The 21,814-nt window shown below is 48.9% G+C and overlaps 4 protein-coding genes across 4 annotated transcripts in view; 2 read left to right on the top strand and 2 right to left on the bottom strand.

Moving 5' to 3' along the window:
* Positions 1–21,814, bottom strand: part of LOC128305888 (nucleolar protein 4) — a 289,274-nt gene that overhangs the window by 204,110 nt on the left and 63,350 nt on the right. The window lies entirely within an intron of this gene.
* Positions 157–5,352, bottom strand: LOC128305895 (probable phospholipid-transporting ATPase IIB). The gene is made up of 7 exons (XM_053043525.1): positions 5,182–5,352; positions 4,001–4,661; positions 2,961–3,927; positions 1,602–2,813; positions 1,401–1,530; positions 1,242–1,315; positions 157–1,166 (listed from the first exon to the last, which is right to left on the bottom strand). Exons 1-7 carry the CDS (start codon positions 5,274–5,276, stop codon positions 1,033–1,035), a joined length of 3,273 nt encoding a protein of 1,090 aa, XP_052899485.1. The 5' UTR covers positions 5,277–5,352; the 3' UTR covers positions 157–1,032.
* LOC128305255 (multiple epidermal growth factor-like domains protein 8) lies at positions 7,612–17,392 on the top strand. The gene is made up of 6 exons (XM_053042623.1): positions 7,612–7,971; positions 8,047–8,238; positions 8,308–8,541; positions 8,605–13,020; positions 13,081–15,727; positions 16,045–17,392. The coding sequence occupies exons 1-6, from the start codon at positions 7,612–7,614 to the stop codon at positions 17,388–17,390; spliced, it is 9,195 nt and encodes a 3,064-aa protein (XP_052898583.1). The 3' UTR covers positions 17,391–17,392.
* On the top strand, positions 19,623–21,630 carry LOC128305265 (ankycorbin). The gene has a single exon (XM_053042635.1). It carries the CDS (start codon positions 19,627–19,629, stop codon positions 21,580–21,582), a length of 1,956 nt encoding a protein of 651 aa, XP_052898595.1. The 5' UTR covers positions 19,623–19,626; the 3' UTR covers positions 21,583–21,630.

Genomic DNA, 21,814 nt, shown 5'->3' with positions numbered 1-21,814 from the left:
ACTTAAAAGCAGGCATTGTTTACACAAAAAATAAACGAGTGACTGAACGAACGCTGTGGAGGTTACAGTTTTTGCTAGTCAAACTTTAAAATGAGAACATTTCAATTTAATTTCGGAACATTGCATAAAACCCCCTACAATATCGATTTGTTATTAAATTGTGAAATTTATTAATTCAATTAGTCCATTTACGCGTGATCCGTTTTATTTCTTCTCCATGTGCACCAAGAGGGGTGTGAAACTCACCACTGGTTGGATCCACTTGGTTGGATAATATTGGTTCAATGGTTACAAGATTTGACCCGCTCGTGGTACACCTTTCACCTTACTGCAACATCTCCTGGTTTGTTTTTTACGTTTAGTTTGTTTTAATGCTGTTGGTTGTGTTGTTCTTGTTTTGTTTTGCATGTGGATGTGTGTGCGTGTATCATTGTATTTTTATGTTTTAAAGTTTTTACCACTTTAGTAAAAATGAACGCTTAAGTTTGCATTAATTACCATTTTAAAAATTGTTCATCGCGAACTGTACTACGTTCGACTGCCGAAGGCATTGATATTCATTTAGACACTGTTTGTAACAAGTTATGTTTCAGTTATGTACTTTCGCTGCTGTTCCGGTTTAAATAATTCTCTCTCAGCTATACACTCTCTGCACTGTTTCTCACTCGCGGTTTTTCTCCATTCGGGTGCATGGGTGAGTGAATTACGATTAGAAGGAAAATATCACGATCAAAGTATATGTATATAGATCAATACAATGCAGCAGCATATTGGTATAATTTGTATTAAAAAAGGGGAAAGGAATACAAGTACCGCAAGTAAATGTGTTCCCAGCTTATAACGAACATCAAAGCTAATACTTTGAAGCTAAAAAGCAACCCGGGGACACGGTAAAAACTAATAACTTGAATATTTAATGCGCTTATAAAGGTAAATAATGTTCAGCACTGCCGTACGCAACACCGAAACGAGTGCGTTCGTTGCGTCGAAAGTTAGGAATAAATAAATAAAAAAACAAACAAAACCGTACGCTTAGGAGAGCTTCGAATACGATGGTGGTGAGAACTTTTTGCGCAAGAATTTTAGAATGTACAGCGGAAGACAGGAGACGAGTGTGATGACCAGCACTTTCCACAGGAAATCCCACGACCAGATAAACTCCCAGTCTGAAAGTAAAAACGCGAGCAAACAAACATATGAAAGGCGTGAAGTAACCGATCGAGACCGGTCATAATGCTTACCGAAATATTCGTGCAGCACGGCAAGAGAGACAATGTACAGCACCAGACTGAACAGTTCCGCTATAACCATCAATCTGGAAGAGATAGATTCGGTTGTTGTGTTTTTTACAAGCCGGCATAGAATTATCTTATCACTAGCTAACGCATGTAAACACTCACTTGTGCCACGTACGAATGGTTAATGCAACCATTATCAGCTCCGTAAGAATGAGGGCCGAAAAGCTGATTGCTACGATATGAATGAATTCGTCCTCAAACAAAATCAGCGCACCGTACATGATCACACCGCCTGCAAGTGAGTAAAGATGCATCATTAACAATTTGCCACCGTGTACGAAATTCCTTGCAGAGTGCCCTTACCTTGATAGATACTGATCAACACCCACATGAAGAACGTTTTGTAGCTTAAGCTGCGGCCCTTGGACAGCTCCTTGTAAAGCTCGGGATACGTAATCGCAATGTTCGCACTAATGTCCTGATCGAGCACGAGTGAAAACACCGGAAACATTGTGTACAGTGTCGCGTATCCGACCATCAGAAAACCCTGATAAAGCGCCACCGAAGACAGGTAGAACACGGCCGAAAAGACCGCTTGCATGGTCGATATGATCAACCCTCGATGAATGACGAACTGCGAAAGGGCAGCCGAACGCTTGTACGAACGCCGACCGTGCACGATCAGCAGCCGCGCAATGTGTGAAAACTGCGGTATGCTAAAATCTCCCGCCAGTGACGCTTGTTTGCCTTCACGTCCCTCAATACCAATACCCGCATCTGCTTGCTGGATCATGCTCACATCATTGCCACCATCTCCAACGGCGCACGTGCGTTTTTTCGAGTACTTTTGAATCAACGATACGACCTGCGCCTTTTGCGTGGGACTGCAGCGACAGCAAACGACCGCCGGGCAGGCCGTCGCTAACTCCATAAACTCGGGCTGATAGTACTGCAGGCACACCTCAAGGCTCTCGCCGGACACAACCAGCGCACAGTCCTGCTTCCGCCGGAACTGGTTTAGCTCCAGATGGGCGTCCGTGCGTGTGAGCACACTCTTCAGTACGTGTATGCTTTGGTTGCGCCCAACAAGATGCGACGACTTTGCAATACAGGTGGCCGTCTCGAGCTTATCGCCGGTCAGCATCCAAATCTTAATGCCCGCGTTACGCAGCAGTTCGAGCGTTGGTCGTACCCGTTCCTGCAACCGATCCTCGACACCGGTCAGACAGAGAAGTTCCATCTCACGCTCGAGACTCTCGATAACAGCGGCCACCTTTGTAACGCGATCGGTAACGCTCACCTTAGCCGCATTGTAACGCATCACGAAATCGTTGTAATGTTCCTCCGACAATACCTTTTTCGCTACTACGAGCGTTCGGAGACCCTCGCGTGCCATATTGCCACTCTCCTCCGCCAGCCAATCATTGTACTGCACAATGCCGGACATAACGACATCGGCACCTTTCAGATAGAAGGTTATCTCGCCACCATTTAGCTCACGCACTATAATTCCCATGCGCTTGTTTTCGCTCGTAAATGGGAACGTTTGCAGTATTTGGTACTTCATCAATCCCGGTGCACCGGCGGCAATGATCGAATTCAGTGACGTCACACTGCCACCGCTCGACGGGGAATTGAGGTCGGTTTTAGAGTTCACCGACAGGTTCGTAACGGTCGTGTTGATGGAAGCGTTCTCGTTCATGTTTGAACCACGCGCACCATTACTTTCGCGAGTAGCGTCGCGTATCTGTAGCGTCATATGGTTCAGGTCCCGCTGTACCAGCGTCAATCCGACCGATTCCGTCCATTTTACCAGTGCGATCTCATCCGGGCTGGACGCTTGGTACGTTTTCTCCGTTGTAGTCGTCTTTCCCGCCGATGGTTCACCGGCTTGACTTTCTACGGAAATTGACCGAGAAGGTGATTGTCGTCGTTCCGTGCCGGAGGTGGAAGACAGAGAGCTACTTCCACCGTTACTACTGCTACTTTCATACACCGGTGTAACGTTGTGACAGAGCGCGAGCGCTTTTACTGATTCCCAAATACGCCATCCGTCCGGTTTACGCAGTCTCGGTTGATACTCGGCACCGTGATCGTCCGGTGATGCATCGGCCGGTGTCGTAAGTGTCCCGTACACGGATTGAATGGCGGCCGACACCATCGGAAAAGTGTCCCGACCATACGCAGCCGTACCGACGTGGATCTTTTTAAAGATCATCTCGTTCTGCGTTAGGGTACCAGTTTTATCCGTCAGCAGATACGACATGCGCCCAAGCTCCTCCGGGATGGTAGTGGAACGCACCACCGTACCCTTGATTTCATCGTCATTTTGAATCTGCCACGAGTAGAACGCTTTGCCCATGTCGAGGTTCACGCGCAAGCTGATCGGGATGATGTAGGAAAACAGCAGCACAAACCGGAACATATAGCGATACCAGGGTCCGTTGAATCCCTTCAGACACATCATTGCGAATGACAGCCCGATGACGGCACAGAACAGGACCTTTGTGAGATTATTAATTTCCAGATCGAGCAGACCCACTTTTGAGCGAGGTTGCGAATTGTTCATGACGCTGCGCGTTTCACTCCCAGTGTAGATAACGATACCGACGGCTGTGCCGGATGCGACGACCGTATTTGCCCAGAGTGTATTTTCCACATTTAAACCTTCATCTTCCGTTCCACCGAGCTATAAAAAGAGAAACAATTATATTAACGTCTGATGCCTCCGGAATAAGATAAAGTTTTCCTCCAAAATTCACCTTTGAATATGTCCCGATGAACGTGTGTATGTCCCGCTGTGGTTTCTCAACGTACAGCGATGCATTCACCGTCAGCAGTTCACCATGAGAGGCAAGTTTCTGCGTTGCCGGAACCGCTAGTCTCAGCTTCCAATCTGTCTCACCATCCAACATGTCGGTACGAACAAACACGGCTCCACTTTTATCGCTGGTGCGCAGCAGAATCAAATCCGCCGGCACTCGTTCATCCTTTTCCACCATAATGATGTCACCGACACGCAGTTTCGAGGACGAGACAGATTCCGGTGGTTTATCAGCGCTGGCAAACCGTTTATACTTCTGTGAGTTTACCTCCCGGTCCCGTTTGTGCCGCCTTAGATCATCGACCGCCTCACGACATATCGTCACGGCCAGCACGAACCCGAGTGGACCCCAGTAGGTGTAAAGGTACCCGATACGAATTTCCGGTATAAACTGGCTGACGGCCATGATGAGGAAGTACAGATTTAGAAAGAAGCGGAACTGCTCGAACAGAACTAGCGGCAGAAAGGTGAAAATGTTGTACTTCTGGTTGCGGATCTCGTTCGGTGGAAACTTTTCCGTGAGTGGCCGCCCGATGTAGATCGTGCGGGGTTTCAGTTCCTTCGAGGCACACCATTTTCGCCATGCCCAGCACCAGCAGCTAAAAGTGAAAAACGTAATTAAAGGTGACGGCGTAACAAATCGATAAACAGTAAAAGGGCAAGTACATCAGTGATGGGAATAGTCCTTGAACATGTTTTTTCTTCATTCACTCCACAATAAACAAACAGTGTTAATACGGTGTAAGTAATTTTAATTCATAAATATTACATGAGGCCATATCAAGCAATATTTGCCATAGTGGCTGTTTGTAACGATTTCATTTCCGCCTTTCCTTGCCTATTGTGCAACGGATTTGCGGCAAACAAAAGCTTCGAATGGCTCACTTTCCACTTCGGCATTACATTACACCCGATGACTCATCGTGCTCCACACTTGGGTGGCCTAAATAATGGTGAACGTGGTCTTCTTCCGCCAATTCAATGCTGATAAGAGACACCCACTGTAGCAAACATTCTGTTGGGTTTGGGACGTAACTCTTTGGTTGGTTATCTGTTCGTACCGATAGTCCCGTTTGCTGAGGAGGACATCAAGATGGTGACCGTGCTACGGATGATTACCTGAACCAGCGCGTTTTGGGTGCCTTCTCGATGAGCGGAATCGTTTCCTTCGTGACCGGTGCGGATGGAATGTGGTGCGGTGGGGCGTCCTCCATCGCGTCACGGATTACCTGTAGCTCATGAATTTTGGTGGCCGTTTCTGAATACCCACGGGTGTCGTAAGCAGGATTCGGAATGCGAACCACGACCGTTACGGGGATGTAAGATTTTATCACGCAACACGATACTGGCGAACCATACGACGGAAGCACAACAGTGTAGCCTTTTGGCGATGAATTTTCTGCCAAAACGCAATCAGTCAAAGCCCTGCGAGATACTTGTGGAGATGACGTTTCTTCCTATTGAAAGAACAACTGTCTTTTTTGTTGACTGTTTTGCTTTTTCCGCGATGCGCAACAGTGTGGGTGAGCGTTGTTGATCGCACGCACACATTCGCATAAATGCGTTGACAGTTGAAGAAAGGAACGGTATTGTTTACATGAATGTTATGATTTTGTTTTTTTTTTGCTTTTTTGTGACGCACCATCTGATGAAGGAAAAAATCTTTTGCATAAAAAACAATGCAAGACAAAAAGCATTAAATTTGAACAATTTGCACACATTTGGGGTCACCCTCTGAGGGATTGTATCAATCAAGTAAATCGATCTCATGTTCAAGCCTTACTATCCGAGGATCAAAACTTTTCTTCGTTACTTACCAGCACAGCTTCTTCAGGAAGGACCCCAGCTTGAACGATTCTTGGCGACGATTACGAAACGTACGGCCGTTTAGTCGGTTGGCACGGGTTGTGGCCGGTTCAATGAGCAGCTCGGTTTCGGAATCACTAATTTCGAAATCGCGCAGTTCAACATTCATCCTACGACGGGATGAGATGAACTGTACGCAATTCGAGAGCTCTTTCGTTGGTTAATCAGGCGCGAATGATTCAATGCTTTGCTAATTTTTATCAGAGAGCATCACTTAACACTCTTTAATCCCCAAAAAAGGGGATAAAACCGCACCGAGCACCTTCTGTTCCTGTCCGGAACAAATCCGTCCGGTTGCTTTAGCAGCTGTAGATTGATTTGGTTCCGTTGCAAGTTCGGCTGCCATAGGAAGCACACATTTTCCAACGTGGAGTGATTTTTTATTACAACTGATTAAACTGTGCTCAAAGTCTTTCAGTAAATTGCTTTCTGCTAGGGTAGGTTCTTATCGCACACACTTATCGCAACAAACATTAAAATTATTAAGCACGGTACACACACGGCCCTGTAGACATCAAGTCTGCCTGACAGATGTAAATCGATCCGGTGTGTGATGAAGCAGCGTCTAGATGTGACTGTTTTGGAAAAATAAATACAGTTGCAAAACTACAGAAAGTGTTAAAATTTAAGTTTTTATGGAAAGGTTGCATATAATACTGCGATATAAAATGATTAACCAAGCCAAGCTAAGCTTATATTTACTCCACACACAATTTCACTCGCTCTCGTCTTCAGTGTAGCTAGAGCTTCAGCATGGTTTGTTTCTTATTTGACAGCTTCACAGCCACCCCTCGAAAGAAAAGGTTCCTCTCCCACACAGAGGGTGGTTGTTGTAGATTTGGTGTCTGGCAGAAATGGTGTTTTCTTGAGCAAAATTAATCATTAAATGGACGCTACGGTGCGTCTAAATCGGAACCAAATCCGTGTACATATCAGTGCAGTAAAGTAAGCTAGTGTTCGTGTGTCTGTATGTAATATCCCGGCCGGAAGTGAGCAGGTCATGAAGGTACACAGCTATGATGTTGCCGTAGGTGAAAATTTGTGTCGCATTCTGATGCGTGCGTATTGTGTGGAATAAGTGGGTGTTTATTTACGTCCAGCTTCCAGCTCCAGCTCCAATAGTTACCAGGAACTTTGATAAGAACACTCGCCTTGGTGCAGAGAGGAAGGAGGCATTTGGTTTGATGTTACCCTAATGCATAACAACAACTACTATTACTACTCTGGGTGCTAGCAACTTATCAACAATATTATCCTCCCTCCGAGATGGACGCTAGCAAAGTGTGCCGATGCATCAGTGCCTGCAACGGAATGTATATTTGCTCCCGCTTCTAAATGTCCCACCGACTGCATATGGGCACAGTATATTAGGTCTTCCTGATGCTTGTAGCGTAAACGAAAAATTTATGCATTGTAGAAAGCAAAAAATTGTAAGCAAATCATCATAATGAAACGCAGCAAGCTGGACAAGAGATATTAAATGCAAGGTGGCTTCACATAGTCCGAGCAACTGCTACGGGGTAGCTACATTCGTTTATGAAATTAATGATTTGTGTGAGCAAAAAGCGCAACTACACGCAAAGGCAACGAAAACCTTCCCATGCGAAGTCATCCCGGATGCTGCAGAGGGCAAACGGTTTGGGTGGGTTAGACCGTAATTAGTCACGACGACAATACCATCTGATGGAGATGAACCAATTATTGTCGTCGCAAACCAACTGCACTTACGGTAGACAACGTTGCCGCCTCTTCGTCTCAGCCTTGCACAAACAACAAGCGTCTAAGCAGGCGCTCGGTGGTGATAGCAACTGCGGAAAAAAGTTTCAAATACATGGCGGCACAACGATGGCTCCGTACCGGATTAGGTGGAAAATGCATACGCTGGTGTGGTTGGTGTTGCTGCAGCTGGTACTACCGTACGTGCAGGTCGGATTAACGCTGGCCAAAACGCAAACAAGACAATCGTGCGATAAAACACGACGTATCCTCACGCAACCGTACGGTGAAATTAGCGATGGCCCTGCTGGGTTTAATTATACACAGGTAATGCAAACTAATTAAATCTCGCTTAATTATGAACTAATAGAATGGCACGCTTTATGTTTTTTTACTCTTCAGGATTCTCACTGCGAATGGTTGATAAGGGCGCTAAATGATAGTCAATTTATAACGCTCAAATTTCGTAGCATGGGAACCGAGTGTTCGTACGATTACATCTTCATCTACGATGGTGACTCGTTCCGGTCACCATTGTTGGGTAGTTTCAGTGGCAATACGGAACCACAGCACGTGATCGCTAGCTCCGGTAGTGTAAGTGTTGCTTCCACGATGATTATGCGGCAATTGTGTGGTTTAATAGCATAATTTCTGTACCCGTAGATGCTGATTTTGCTGTACAGCGACACCAACTACGTGATGGATGGCTTTCGGGCAGAGTTTTCTGTTACAAACTGTCCCAACAATTGCACTGGGAATGGTCGATGCGTCGACCATACGTGCGTTTGTGATCGGGGATGGATCGGAGCCGATTGTAGTTTAGACGCGTGTCCGGACCGCTGTGGAGCGACAGTTAGCCGGGGGTCGTGTTCCAGTGATCGCTGTGAATGCTCAAAGGTTAGGGCAGAATTTACTATTAAATCGAAGGAAAAACTATAACCTAGCTTTGTTCCATTGCAGGATTATGTAGGACAAGCGTGTGGTCTCCATCGTTCCAAACCTGCTCCAAAGGAGTGGCACTGGATTTCCAACTCAAAAAATGGATTACCGCCACGGGCGGCACATACAGCCGTATACTATGAACCAGCTGATGCGCTGTACGTCTTTGGCGGATACAACCTAAACGAAGTGTTCGACAGTATTTATGTCTTCCGGTTCGACAGAAACCACTGGGAGGATGAGTGGGGAATTCGCATCGACCAGAACTACACCGAGCCGTCTTCCGAGGAAGAAAAGTATCTCCGTAGGACACAGTTTCTGGAGGAGGAATCTGAACGATTGTCCCGGGAACCGAATTTCTTGAGTAACGTCATATACACACTATCGGACAATCGAACCGGTATTGGATACGGTGACGGACTTTCCAATGGAACACGTCCGACCGGACGCTATGGACATGCGGCATCTGCCGTCGATGATGGATTCGTAATCTTCGGAGGAAAGCTTGGAACAAATGGCGAGTTGACAAACGATTTGTGGCTGTACAATGTATCGCACAACGGCGGTACTTGGTTCGAGCGTGCTACGGAATCGGAAATACGACCACCAGCACTCACACGCCACACGCTCACACTTGCCGGGGAATTTCTGTATGTGTTCGGCGGTGCAATTGAGGACGGTGAGTTCTCGTCGAAACTGTTCCGGATAAAGCTCATCCCGGACGCGGCGGATGCAGATCGTTGGGAGGAAGTGGTACCGCGTGGCGGGAAGTCGCTAGATGTGCGTATGGTTGCTCATACGACCTCCTACCAGCGGTCAACGAACTCACTCATCGTGTACGGTGGTTTACTAGCGAACGTGGCCCGTTTTTCGCGCCTTTCCGATCGAATGTTTGCCTTTCAGCTTGACCACAAACACTGGGCAGAGTTGCAATACCCTCGAACGGCGCTGCACGATGGATATGCGCCGCGCGAACGAGCTTTTCACACGACGAACATTATCGGCAACTATCTGATCGTTTTCGGTGGTTACTCGCACAAGCACAACAAAGAGGAAATTTGCTACGATAATCAGATGTATCTGTATCATTTGGGATGTCACAGCTGGATTAATCCGGAGGTGCTTGGACCGGGACCGGGCAGTAGATATCGGTATCCAAAGAAACAGGGTGTGTTTGCACATGCGGCTGCTGTGCGGAAAGGCAACACACTGCTCGTCGTTGGCGGTTACCATGGGAATGTGAATGGTGATCTGCTCGCTTACACGCTACCGCTCATGCTGGTGGTGCACGATGATGTGACGTTTGCACCGGAAGCGGCATGCCCGCGGCATACATCGTTTAACGAATGTTTGGCTGATTTGGAGTGTGGTTGGTGTTCGGCCGATAGTGTGTGCTATGGACGAACGATAGGAGCAAACTGTACGACTAACCTGCAAACGACGCGCTGCAAAGGCATATGCTCTGTGCTGGGCGATTGCCATTCGTGTCTGGTACACGGTACATCAACGCTGGACGAAGATGGAGAAGCTAGTGGCAAAGCGGGAAATCATTTGCAACACATTCAATCGATTGCACACAAACTGGGACTGGATCGGTGCACCTGGTGTGTGCAGAATGCTCGCTGCCACCATAAGGACGATAATTATGGAGTTTGTGGAGAAGATACACCTTCCCAGAAGCCTGGATGGTGGGGTACGAAAGGCACGGAAGTTACGAAACCGAACGAATGTACTTCGCAAGATAAGCGTCCCGGGTTGACGTTTCTGAAGTATCTTCATCCGATGAACATATCCATGCCTGATGCGGTGATGATCGTAAACGCCACCATGGCAGACTTTACGTCACCTCCAACAAACACGCCGACGGAACAGCAACTTGGTGGGCAGGTCGTAGCCCGACTGCTTGGCTTTATTCGATTTCCACCCATGACGGACCAATCGATGGCGTTGCTTCAGGCGTGCGTTAGTCATGCCGATGCAATACTTCGCACCGTGCAGGTATCGTCGCAGCCAGGTCGTAAAGGAGATCCCTCACCGAACAATACGTCGCTTAATAGTCTAATTATGGAAACGATGGTGTCCACAAACATCACCGCGAACGAAAGCTTCTGCGGGATGGTAAAGTGGGCGGATCGTGCGAACATATTGGTGGACTTTCAGGCTCAGCGAAATAGTCGTGTTGGCGGATATTATGGAGGTTCCGGCCATCATCACCACCATCATGGACATCATCCAGATTTGAGTAAAATGAACCTGCAACACTTCTACGGTGGAGTACTGCAGGCGTTTACATTCGAATTCCTAGAACCGTACTCGAACGGAACGGACTGCGGATCGTACGGTAACTGTCTGGAGTGTCTTTCGGACTCGTTCTGCGGCTGGTGTGAGTTAACCAACGGTTGCTTATCGCGCAAAGTGAGCGAATCAGACGCGTGCCGTCGAGGTGCGAACTGGCGCTATCTAACCATCCAACCGGCACACTGTTCGAACTGTTCGAACTTTGTCTCCTGTGAGCAATGCATCGGTCACTCCGGGAATCAGTGCGAATGGTGGACGGAGGATGCAACCTGCGCGAGGCGTGGACGCTCGGAAGTGGCGGTACGAACGCTCGAACAATGCCCAATACCCTGCTACCTGCGGACGGATTGTTCCGCTTGTCTGAACGATCGTGGTCGGTGCGTGTGGTGTGAAGCGACCAGCCAGTGCTTTTCCTTCTCGGTGTACACTAGCGAGTATCAGTTCGGTATGTGCCGCGAGTGGCTCGATCAGACACTTCCGATCACTGCAGCACCGGTAATAGAACAGGACGGCACGAGCGTGCCAATGGTGCAGCAGTGTAAATCGTGCGCGAGCTATCAGAATTGTTCGTTTTGTCTGAGATCGCTGAGCTGTGGTTGGTGTTACGATACGGACAATCCGATCAACGGTGTGTGCATGCAGGGTGACTTTAATCGCTCGACGCAGGGATTGTGTGGCAAGGGAAGCCTGCTGCTGCTGGGAACGGCAAACGTGACGGAGGAACCGGTCCGGACGAGCTGGGCATACGCGCAATGTCCGGATGTGGATGAGTGTGAGCTGCGGCTGCACGACTGTCACGAACAGGCGGAGTGTAGCAATACGCATGGTTCTTATAGCTGCAAATGCCGCAAAGGATTCTTTGGCGATGGCGTGCGCTACTGCCGCCAAACGTGTTACGAAACCTGCGTCCATGGACATTGTTCCGGTGCACCCGACTTCCGGTGCGTTTGCGATCTTGGCTGGACTGGGGTGGATTGCAGTGTGAACTGTGCGTGCAATAACCATTCCACGTGTCTGCAGGGTGTTGGACGGTGTGATCAGTGTTTGAACTGGACGGAGGGCGAATTTTGCGAGCGTTGCAGTCCGGGCAGCTTCGGCAACGCAACGACCGACGCAGGCTGCCAGCGATGTGATTGCAATGGTCACGGTAATGTGGCGCTTGGTATTTGCGATGCGAAGACGGGTGAATGTTATTGCCAGGACTACACCGAGGGGTTACGGTGCGAGATGTGTAATCGTAACTTTTACGGCGATCCAAAAGATGGCGGCCAGTGCTATCACCAGTGTGCCTCTCGGGGTGTATTAACGCAGGTTGGCACGCAAGGACTCGGTTCGTTTCAGTCGTATCGGTCCAGTTGGAGTGGACAGGAGACACGCGAATGTCTTTGGATCGTAAGTCCCCAGGGACGAGGAGGAGGTGGAGGTGGAGGAGGGAGTGGTGGAGCTGTAGGTACCTTATCGACCGAGCTTCGTAACGCGATCATACAGATTGAGATAGAGAAAGATCAGATGAATGTGACGTGCGGTGAAAATGCAGTGTACGTGTATGACGGACTGCCCGATCTGACGGGTGTCGCGCAACAGAAGCAACTGATCGCAGTATTCTGCAAGGAGGATCGCGGTTCTTGGATAGCGGAAGCACGTTCGGGACATTTGACGGTACATTTCAAGAAGGGCCCGTCCGCTGAGCAGGGATTCAACGCGATCTACTCGGTGTTAAGCTGTGCCGCAGCCAGCTGCCAACGTCCGCACCTTTGCTCGGACGATGGACGTTGTGTTTGTCCGAAAGGTTTCACTGGTCCACGCTGCATGATGCGAATATGTCCGTCCGATTGTAATGAGGAGCACAAACGGGGCACTTGTGACATTGCGTACGGCCGGTGTATATGTGCTCCCGGTTATGGAGGGGACGATTGTTCGATTGCAGTTAACCCGTCCTGGGTGGTATTTACGGAACTGTTCAATTCGTATCTGGTATCGGATAGTTTCGAGCATCTGCGAAAAACGCTGCCACGGTTCGGGCATTCGCTAGTGGCAGATCGTCGCGGATCGCTGTGGATGTTTGGCGGCTACTCACTCTCGCACGGACCACTGAACGATATACGCCAGTTCGACACAAAGAACAACACCTGGATGCAGGTAAGTTAGGTGCATGATCGATTGCGACAGAAAGCGTATTCAAAATCACTTCCACTTCAGGTGACGGTTGATTCCAGCCCGGAGGATCGTATGCCGCAGGGTCGTTACTATCATGCAGCAGAAATCATCGGCAGTCGACAAGCAATCTTCGTGTACGGTGGCCTTTCACGCAACGGCACACTGGATGATCTGTGGCAGTTTGGTTTGCAGACGCAGCGGTGGAGTTTGGTAGTGCCACATAACGAAACCCGTCCACCGGCCCTGGCCGGTCACACACTAACGGCAGTGGGACGCGAAGAGTTACTGCTGCTGATCGGAGGCTACACCATCGGCCGCGGTTTGCAAGGGTTCGTTTGGTTGTTTAATCTCGTTACGGCCAGCTGGACGATGGTAGCGACTCACGGATCATCTCCGGGTGGCATTTATGGCCACACGGCCGTCTACCATGCACCGAGTGCGGCCGTATACGTGTACGGTGGTGTTCGTAAGCTGCAGAATGGTAGTGAATCGAGCGTATCGAAGCAGCTATACGCATTTAGCATTACGACGCGCCGCTGGACGGAGTTACCATCGTTTATCTATCACGGTGTGGATTATGTGCCATCGGCACGATATCTTCATTCGGCGGTCGCTACCGAACACTACATGCTGGTGTTTGGTGGACGCGCAGTCGGGAACGGTACAGTTTCGCTGTCCGCTGATGAGATGATGGTTGCGTACGTGTATCGGTGCAACCAGTGGATCCGGTTGGCGAAGGATGCGCAGAAGGTGGGTGGCAGCTACGGGTATACGTACGCGCAAGCGATGGCCCAAGATCCGGAAGGTGGTTCTATCTACGTAGTAGCTGGATGGGATGGTAGTAATCATTGTCGGGTAACGCGCATCGATATGCCGGAGGACATGTGCGATCTGTGGAGCAGTTCGAAGTATCAGTGCCGTCAATATTCTGGCTGCAGCTACTGTTCGGTTAAAGGCATCCCAGGAGAAGCGCCTTCGCATTGCTATTCGGCTGGAAGTTCGTATCACGCCTGTGAAGGGTATAATGGAACGATCTCGTTCAACAGTGGGACTTCTTGTGATGGTGAGTGGATTGGTCGGAGAGCATGTGCGTCGTTCAAAACTTGTACCACGTGTTTGGCCAGCTACCCGTTGCATGGGGAGATCGAATCACCCTGTAAGTGGTGCCCGGAGTGTCATCCGATGGTAAGCTGTATCGAACGATCGGCAGATTGTGGCGCCAACAATGGATGTACCGGCAATCATACTGCACTGATCACACAGGACGAGTGTCCGGGTCTATCGGGGCGGGGTTGTACGGTAGACGATTGTGCAAGCTGTTCCGCACTGCCTGGTTGCAGTTGGGAGCAGGAGCAGGGCGGACAGCGGTACCGGTGCCGGGAAATGACTGCGGCGGAAGAGGCGGAAGCGAAAAATGATACACGGCTCGTGATCTGTCCGCTGCCTTGCAGCGCGTACAAGAATTGCAAACAGTGTGTTAAACATTCCAGCCGGCCGTCGGAGTGTCTTTGGTCGACGCAGCTGAATGAGTGTATTTCGCCGACGTTCCAACCGTTATACTGTTCCGGTGGCATCTGTGGGTTGGTGGTGCGTCCGAACGATCCACAGCACTGTCCGGAACCGTGTGCGAGCTTTACCCAGTGCTCTAGCTGTCTTCGTCATGCTTACTGTGGATGGTGCTCCAAGAATGGTACGGATGGTGACGGCGTGTGTACGGAGGGTTCGGTCGATGGTCCCGCCAACCATCCGGCGGGATCCACCTGTGCGGCAATCTATCAAACGCGCAGCAAAACACCTGCCAATGCAACGGAACCGTTCGGCTGGAACTACTTCAAGTGCCCGCCGGAGAACGAGTGCATCAATGGGCATCACAATTGCAACGCCAAGTCGCAGCACTGTGTCGATCACCTACACGGATACGAGTGCGTGTGTGCCCCGGGGTACAACTCTTCGAGTCTAGGTGGTGGAGGCATGTGCATGCCAGTGTGCAGCCAAGGTTGCGTGCGCGGCGCTTGTACGGAGCCGGATGTATGCCGGTGTGATTTTGGTTACGTTGGTGCGAACTGTAGCATCCAGTGTCAGTGCAATGGACACTCGAACTGTTCCGGTGCGGATCAGCTGGATCGTTGCGGTCAGTGCCACAACAATACGATGGGCCCCCAGTGTGACAAATGTTTACCGTTTTATGTTGGCGATCCACGCAACAGTGGGTCGTGTGTACCGTGCGTGCAGTACTGTAACGGCCAGACGGATCTTTGCATTGCACGGGACCAGGAAGCGACGATGCGGAACATGTCCCGGCAGGAGTTGAAACAGCTGGTGACGGAGGGCCCGACCGGGGACGCTATCTGTCTCGGGTGTGGGAACTATACCGATGGCGATGAGTGCGAGACATGTGTGCCGGGATACTTCCGCAAATCGGCCACACCGGGAAAGGCGTGTTCACCGTGTGAGTGTAACGGGCATGGCGACATGTGTGATCCGATGACGGGCGAGAAGTGTAACTGTGGCAATAATACCGAGAGTGACAATACATGCTCGTCGAAGGGAAAGAACCACGCGTTCAACTGCTGGTCGTTGCAGTGTACGAAATGTCGGGACTCCTACTCGGGCCATCCGAACAATGGACATCAGTGCTATAAGCACATCACGGTCGAGTCGCGCATGTGTTTCGATGCCAAAACGATCGGTAAGTAAAGCGTGTTAGTGTTTGTGTGAGTCATTCACATAAATCCATAGTGAGGAGTCATGCATATGAATGTTTAATTAAGAGTCATTCATATAAATCCTTAGTGAAGAGTAATTTAAATCGTTAATGGATCTTAGCACATCATTCATGATTTTTTGAGGATTCATACATCTTACACGGTTCACACATCTTCGAGGCTTTATGAATCTTAGTGGATTCATAAATCTTGTGGAATTGTGGATCACCAGAATAGAAATGCGTAGTCAATCATCCAATAAAATTATTCATTCAACTCTTTATTTGTTTTATTTTTCCAGATGAATGTAAAATCAAACCACAACCTCTAAAACCGGGCCAGACGGTGTTTTTCGTCATTCAGCCACGGTACATGAACGTCGACATCCGTTTTATAGTGGACGTGACGCAGGGTGAGCTGGACTTCTACATGAGCCCTACGGACGAGTCGTTCATTGTGCAGAATAACGTTACGACGGGTCACCATGACATAATGCTGGACAGTAGATATGTTTGGTTTCAGCATCGTATCACAATACGCCCAATATCGGCCGAAGCTTCACCGGTCGAGGATATGTACCCACTCAACATCCAACCGTCGGATGTACCGCTAACAGGCGAGAAAAATTCCCCCGTCTGCGGTGGTCTCCTGAACGACGGTTTCTACGTAATCGATCACAAAGCGCACGATCTAATCACGTACCAAACGCTGCACATGTGCAAATCGCTGCTTCGAGTGTTTGGCCTAAAAAACAGGCTGGTCGTCACGCTGCCTCACACGGTGCACGCACTGGGGCAGACAAAGTTTTACATTGCGCTACGGGCACGGCCCGGTTCGACCGCCAGCTATGGGCTCGTATTTTTCCGCCAGGATCAGCTCCACATCCATCTGTTTGTGTTTTTCTCCGTGTTTTTCTCGTGCTTCTTCCTGTTTCTCGCCATCTGCGTGCTGGCGTGGAAAGCGAAACAGGCGGCGGATATGCGCCGGGCCCGTAGACGTCACGTGGTTGAGATGCTGCACATGGCCAAACGGCCCTTCGGTCGTGTGAATCTTTCCCTGGAGGGTCCATCGGAGGGTACCATCACACCGGCACCGCATCGTAGACGTGGCCGAACTTCCAAACATTCCACCGGCAGTACCGGTAGTAATGCCACCAATGCGCACGGTCACCATCATCACCACCATCACCAACATCATCATCAGCAGCAGCATCAGCAACATCATCAACAGGATATAGGTCCCATAGCATTAGAGCCGACGGCGGACAACTATGCGGCCGTCGGGACGGTCTTCGTGCGGTTGCCCGGTAAGCAAAAGTCCCAAATAACGCTAGCGCTTGCGTCCGCACTGATCGTTATGAGGCGGACGTCGGGTGGCAGCTATCCGTCCCATTCGCGTGCGGCAGGCAGTGGTCATCATCGTCGCCGCAGTTCACCTGGTGGTGGAAGCGTTTGTCATGCCTCGCCACGACAACATCCTCTACATTATTATGATCAGCAGCAGCAGCAGCAGCAGCAACAGCAACACCTGCATCGAGGCGAACCGGCGGATGTGGTCGGACCGCTGGCGGAACGGCAACCCTTTATCGAAGTGCACCACGAACAGGTTCCGCTGCAACCGCTGGCACCGAACCGTGATCGACAGTAAATCTAGGAAAGCGAGAAGAACCAGAAATCTGACAACACTCAATTAGCGTGAGCCAAACACGCACACAGGGACCTTTTGCGCATCATTTAGTCGAATTCATTGTTCATAGATTTCGTTTGTTTAGTTTTGTTGCTTTGCAAAATCGCAATTAGTAAAATCGGTTGGATTGAGCGTTCAATGTAACGTCCAACAACATCAGGTATTAGTGCATCATTTCCTTTCTAAAGGAATATACGTTACGTTACGGAACGAGGGGAAAGTAATGAGCTCGTTTGTGTTATGTATCGAACTTAGCCGTGTAACAATTAGTCAAATTGCAAATCTGTTTTGTAGCACAAAACAAAAACCTCTTTACTCACACTATGATATTGATCGTCTCGACGAGTCTGTTGATCTGTTAAGTGATTAAGTGATGGAAACGTGTTACATGTTTCAAAATCTATCTATACTTGCGTGCAGTAACGCCACAGGGTTACAGGCGTTTGAATTCAGACCAATAGACGAATGCTTTTTTTATTTTTTCCTATCTATGATGTAACGGATTTTTTCTTCCGTAATCTCAGTGAACGTAAAATAACAAATCGCTTCCGTTTTTTGTTTGTTTGGATTTTTGGGGTTGCTAGCGTTTGATTATATTGATGGAGTAAGATCTTTTTTATAACTTTACTCTATTTACAATGCGTTATCCAGTTAGTTTAGAACCGGTTATAGGTCTGGTTAGGAAATTTGTACATTAGCTTGTAACGTTCTACTCTATACAATATGTGTGTGTGTGCGTTGTGTGTCATTGTGTTGAGAAGATTTGCCAAGGTTGATCTCGCAGAAGTGTAAGAGGCATGTGTTCATGTGGATGAAGCCTTCCGTTTGTTGGGATTTTCCGCGCCACAAAAAAGACATGTGCACACCATTGTGCGTTTTCCTGATGCAGTTGCACACCATTATGTCCGTAAGTAAGCCATTTCGAATGATTTTCATCTGTATTATGCGTGCGGGTGTATGTTTGAATGTTTGTGTGTGTATTTCGTGCGTACGTACCAAAGCGCACACGAGTGATCAAGGGATGAACGAGTGCAATACAGCGATTACTTAACAAGCTTTAGATTTAGTTGATGATCCGTTTAGTAGTGGCAGTAACGTATGCTTACAGTGTACTTGGTTAAGCGCAGTTCTAAAATATCCTAAGCTACCGTGAACCAAAACGTGATACCGAATGTTTACCAGCAAGAGATCGATCTACACATTCGCACCGGTGCGGGTCGGGCTATCCTCGAGGGAGGAAGAATTGGATGGGGTGGGCGAATTTTGATCTCGAAGCACACAGCACTCGCAATTATTGTTAAAAACAAGAATATGTTGCTCTTTGCAGCTGCAATCACAGTGCAGCTCCACGCTATAACACACAATTTATGCATTTTACCGACCCGATCGTCCCGCGATGCTTTGCGTTTAGTAACTAATGTTTACGTTGTTCGTGCCAGAGCGGGAAGATTTACTTGGTTCCCTGGTTTCCCATTTGGCGGACAGTAGCTATAAGCTTGACTCCTACCAGCCCAGTGTGTGTGTGTGTGTGTCCATAAATCGATGAACCCAATAGAAAGGGGAGTGCGAAAGTTAGCAGAAGTATACATAAATGCGTAGAATAAATTGATTAAGAAACTAAAAACACACACACACACACACACACTAAATCCACAATGTGGTAAAACCTTAGCGAGCAAAGGATGATGTAGATAATTATAAAGTAAGGCAGTATGTAAGAAAACAAAACCAAAACGAACAATCGCAACAACAAAAACAAAAACGAGAAAACAAAGAGGTAAATCGTTCACCATTCAGAGGATGGAAACCCTTTCCCTGTTTACGTCCGTTTCGAAGCATAAATTCCTGTATGCTGGGTAATATTTTGTATAACATGTCGGTAGGCCGACTAACGACAGCAGAAATAGAAAAGAAAAGTAAGCGAAATGTCCGTAGTCTCAATAAAATGAAATAACATTCACGTCAATGGTTGATCGATTCGATGGGCTGAGTTGTATCAGATCAAGTCATCCGTTTCATCTTGCCGTGTGCTATGTTAAAGCGTTTGTTCACTTTTCCATCTAGTAGTCCTGTTTTGTCGCACAAGCTGATTAAGACAGTTAGTTTTTCGTACATCGAAACGGTTTGAAGAACACACATTTGGCTAGTTCTGCTAGAAGGCATCTAAATTCTCTGATTGAAGCAACAAAAACTGAGGATGAGTGCGCATGCTTCAACCACCTCGTTCGCTCAACAACATGCGACCGATCTGCTGGCATCGATAATCGGCCAAATGCCAACCGTTCCCAGTGGTGAGCCGGAGCTCAGCCCACCACCAATTGATGGGCAGCGCTCGGTTGACGCCATACAGCAGTCGAAACGTTTGGCAAAGTTAAAGCAAAAGCTGGACCGTCAGAACAACTTTATGGTGGAGTTGAAACGGAAGATCCGCGAAAAGGAAGCCATGAAACCGAAGGCGGACTGCGATCGTGAGGAGCTTGCCTTTCTGCGCAATCGTCTGAAGAAGGAGGCCGAACTGCAGCAAAAGCTGCTGATGGATGTGATTACAGAAATGCGGCAGGAAGGTAACCAGTGGCAATCGATACCACTCTGCCCGGACAAGCTGGATGAGTACTGTGTCAATCCGTGGACGATAGGTTCCGTGCCGGTGGGTGAAGAGAAGCGCTTTTCGTTGGATTCGACCCTGTCAGCGCTCAGCTCGGACGAGCAAGTCGGTGGCACGAGCGATTGTCACGACCCGAAGATGGTGGAACGGTTCGAGAAGGAGCTTATGAATCGTGACCGCGTCATTGAGATATTGCAGAGTCGGCTCGATCGGTTGTCGGCGGATGTGCACAAAGTGCGCCGTGACAACGATGCAATACTGGATCGACATCCGAAAGCTGTTGCTCCGATAACGCCACGGTTCTGCGAAACGGACATGATGCATCGGTTGGAGTTTTATCGCACCAACACCGAAACACTGGGACAAAACTTGGAAGAGATGGAAAAGGCGTTACACTCCATCCAGAAGGAGTTGGGCCCGATGGGAGAGACAGAGTGTACACTGCCGGCATCCTGCATGAAATCATCCGCTCCTGCGTGTGGTAAGAGTCCTTCGAAGCAATCCGTGTCTTGTCAGCAAACCGCTGGCGGTGCGGAAAGACCGCCGGTTTGCATGCTAGATGACGCATCTTCAAGACGCGATTCTTGTCCCTTAGTATGTTCGAAAGATGCGGAAGCCCAGAAGCAGTACGCGATGCTACTAACAGAGTACACCAAGAAGACCTCGGAATGTCGACAACTTTGCGAGCGGCTTGCAAAAGTGCAGGCCGGTCCGGAAGATCCGTCGCCCGAAGACACTGAGCGTGAAGTGCTGAAGAAGCGCTGTATCGAGTTGCTGGACGAACAGGATGAGTTTCGAGTGCTCATCCGTGAACAAGCCAACCAGCTTGACGAATACCGGGCGCGGTATCTGGCGGCCCAGCAGCAGGTTGAGGAGCAACGTCTGCAGATGGGCAAGCTAGAGGTGACGAATCGGCGCGTGGAGAAGCAGATCAACTTCGAAATCGAGCAGATTAAGCGAAAATTCCAGGATAAACTACGTCACCTTACGCCCTATCCGCGTATGTTGGAAGACGAGCAGGCCAACAACGAAAAGCTTAAACAATCGAATGAAACGTTGTTTGCCGAGCTGGAGCGGTCGTTACGACAGGTGAAGGTACTGGAGGAGCGACTACAGCAAGTCCATGTTGCGAAAGACAGTGAAGTGAAGCAAGCGCTGCAGCAATCCCAAACAGAGCTGGAGCAGGTGCAAGAGCGATTGAGTGGAGCCGTGAAAGAAAAGCATCTGGCGGAAGAGGAAGCACTTCGTTGGCAACGTGAGCTGGATGAGCTGCGAACCGAGAGTGCAAAGATTATAGAGCGTGCCAATCAGCGTGTGGAGAGGGAACGAGAAGTGGCTCAAAAGAAGTATAGTCAGCTTGAAAGTGAGCTGGCTCAGTGCCGTGCGGAAGCATCCTTCACCATCGGGAACCGTGAGCAGGCATTGCGTGAGATGCACACCCAGATAAAGGTGCTGTCGGCGAGCTTCGACGATGCGCAGTTGCAGATCCGTTCACTCCGCAATCAGTTGGCTTATCTTCAGAACGAGAAGTTGGTCTGTTTGGCGTAATTCGGATTATGTTGGTGACATTTATGCTGTACGAAATCAGTGAGTTCGATGATGATGTTTTTTTTTCTAAATTATTATAATTGCTGTAATAAATTTGTAGTAAGAAACTGCATGTTCTATCAAAGAACTCGTTGTTCTTGTTGAAAGTGTTGAAAGTCTTGTTGAAACGATGAAGGATGGGGAGGGGGGGGGGCTGGGCGAGCGGACATTGGCGTAGTAAGATGGGGTCTAC

This window comes from Anopheles moucheti, chromosome 3, assembly GCF_943734755.1.
Source record: "Anopheles moucheti chromosome 3, idAnoMoucSN_F20_07, whole genome shotgun sequence".
In the NCBI taxonomy this organism is placed as follows: Eukaryota; Metazoa; Arthropoda; class Insecta; order Diptera; family Culicidae; genus Anopheles; species Anopheles moucheti.
The sequence above is the reverse complement of the archived record's forward strand: the minus strand, read 5'-3'. Positions and strand labels throughout refer to the sequence as shown.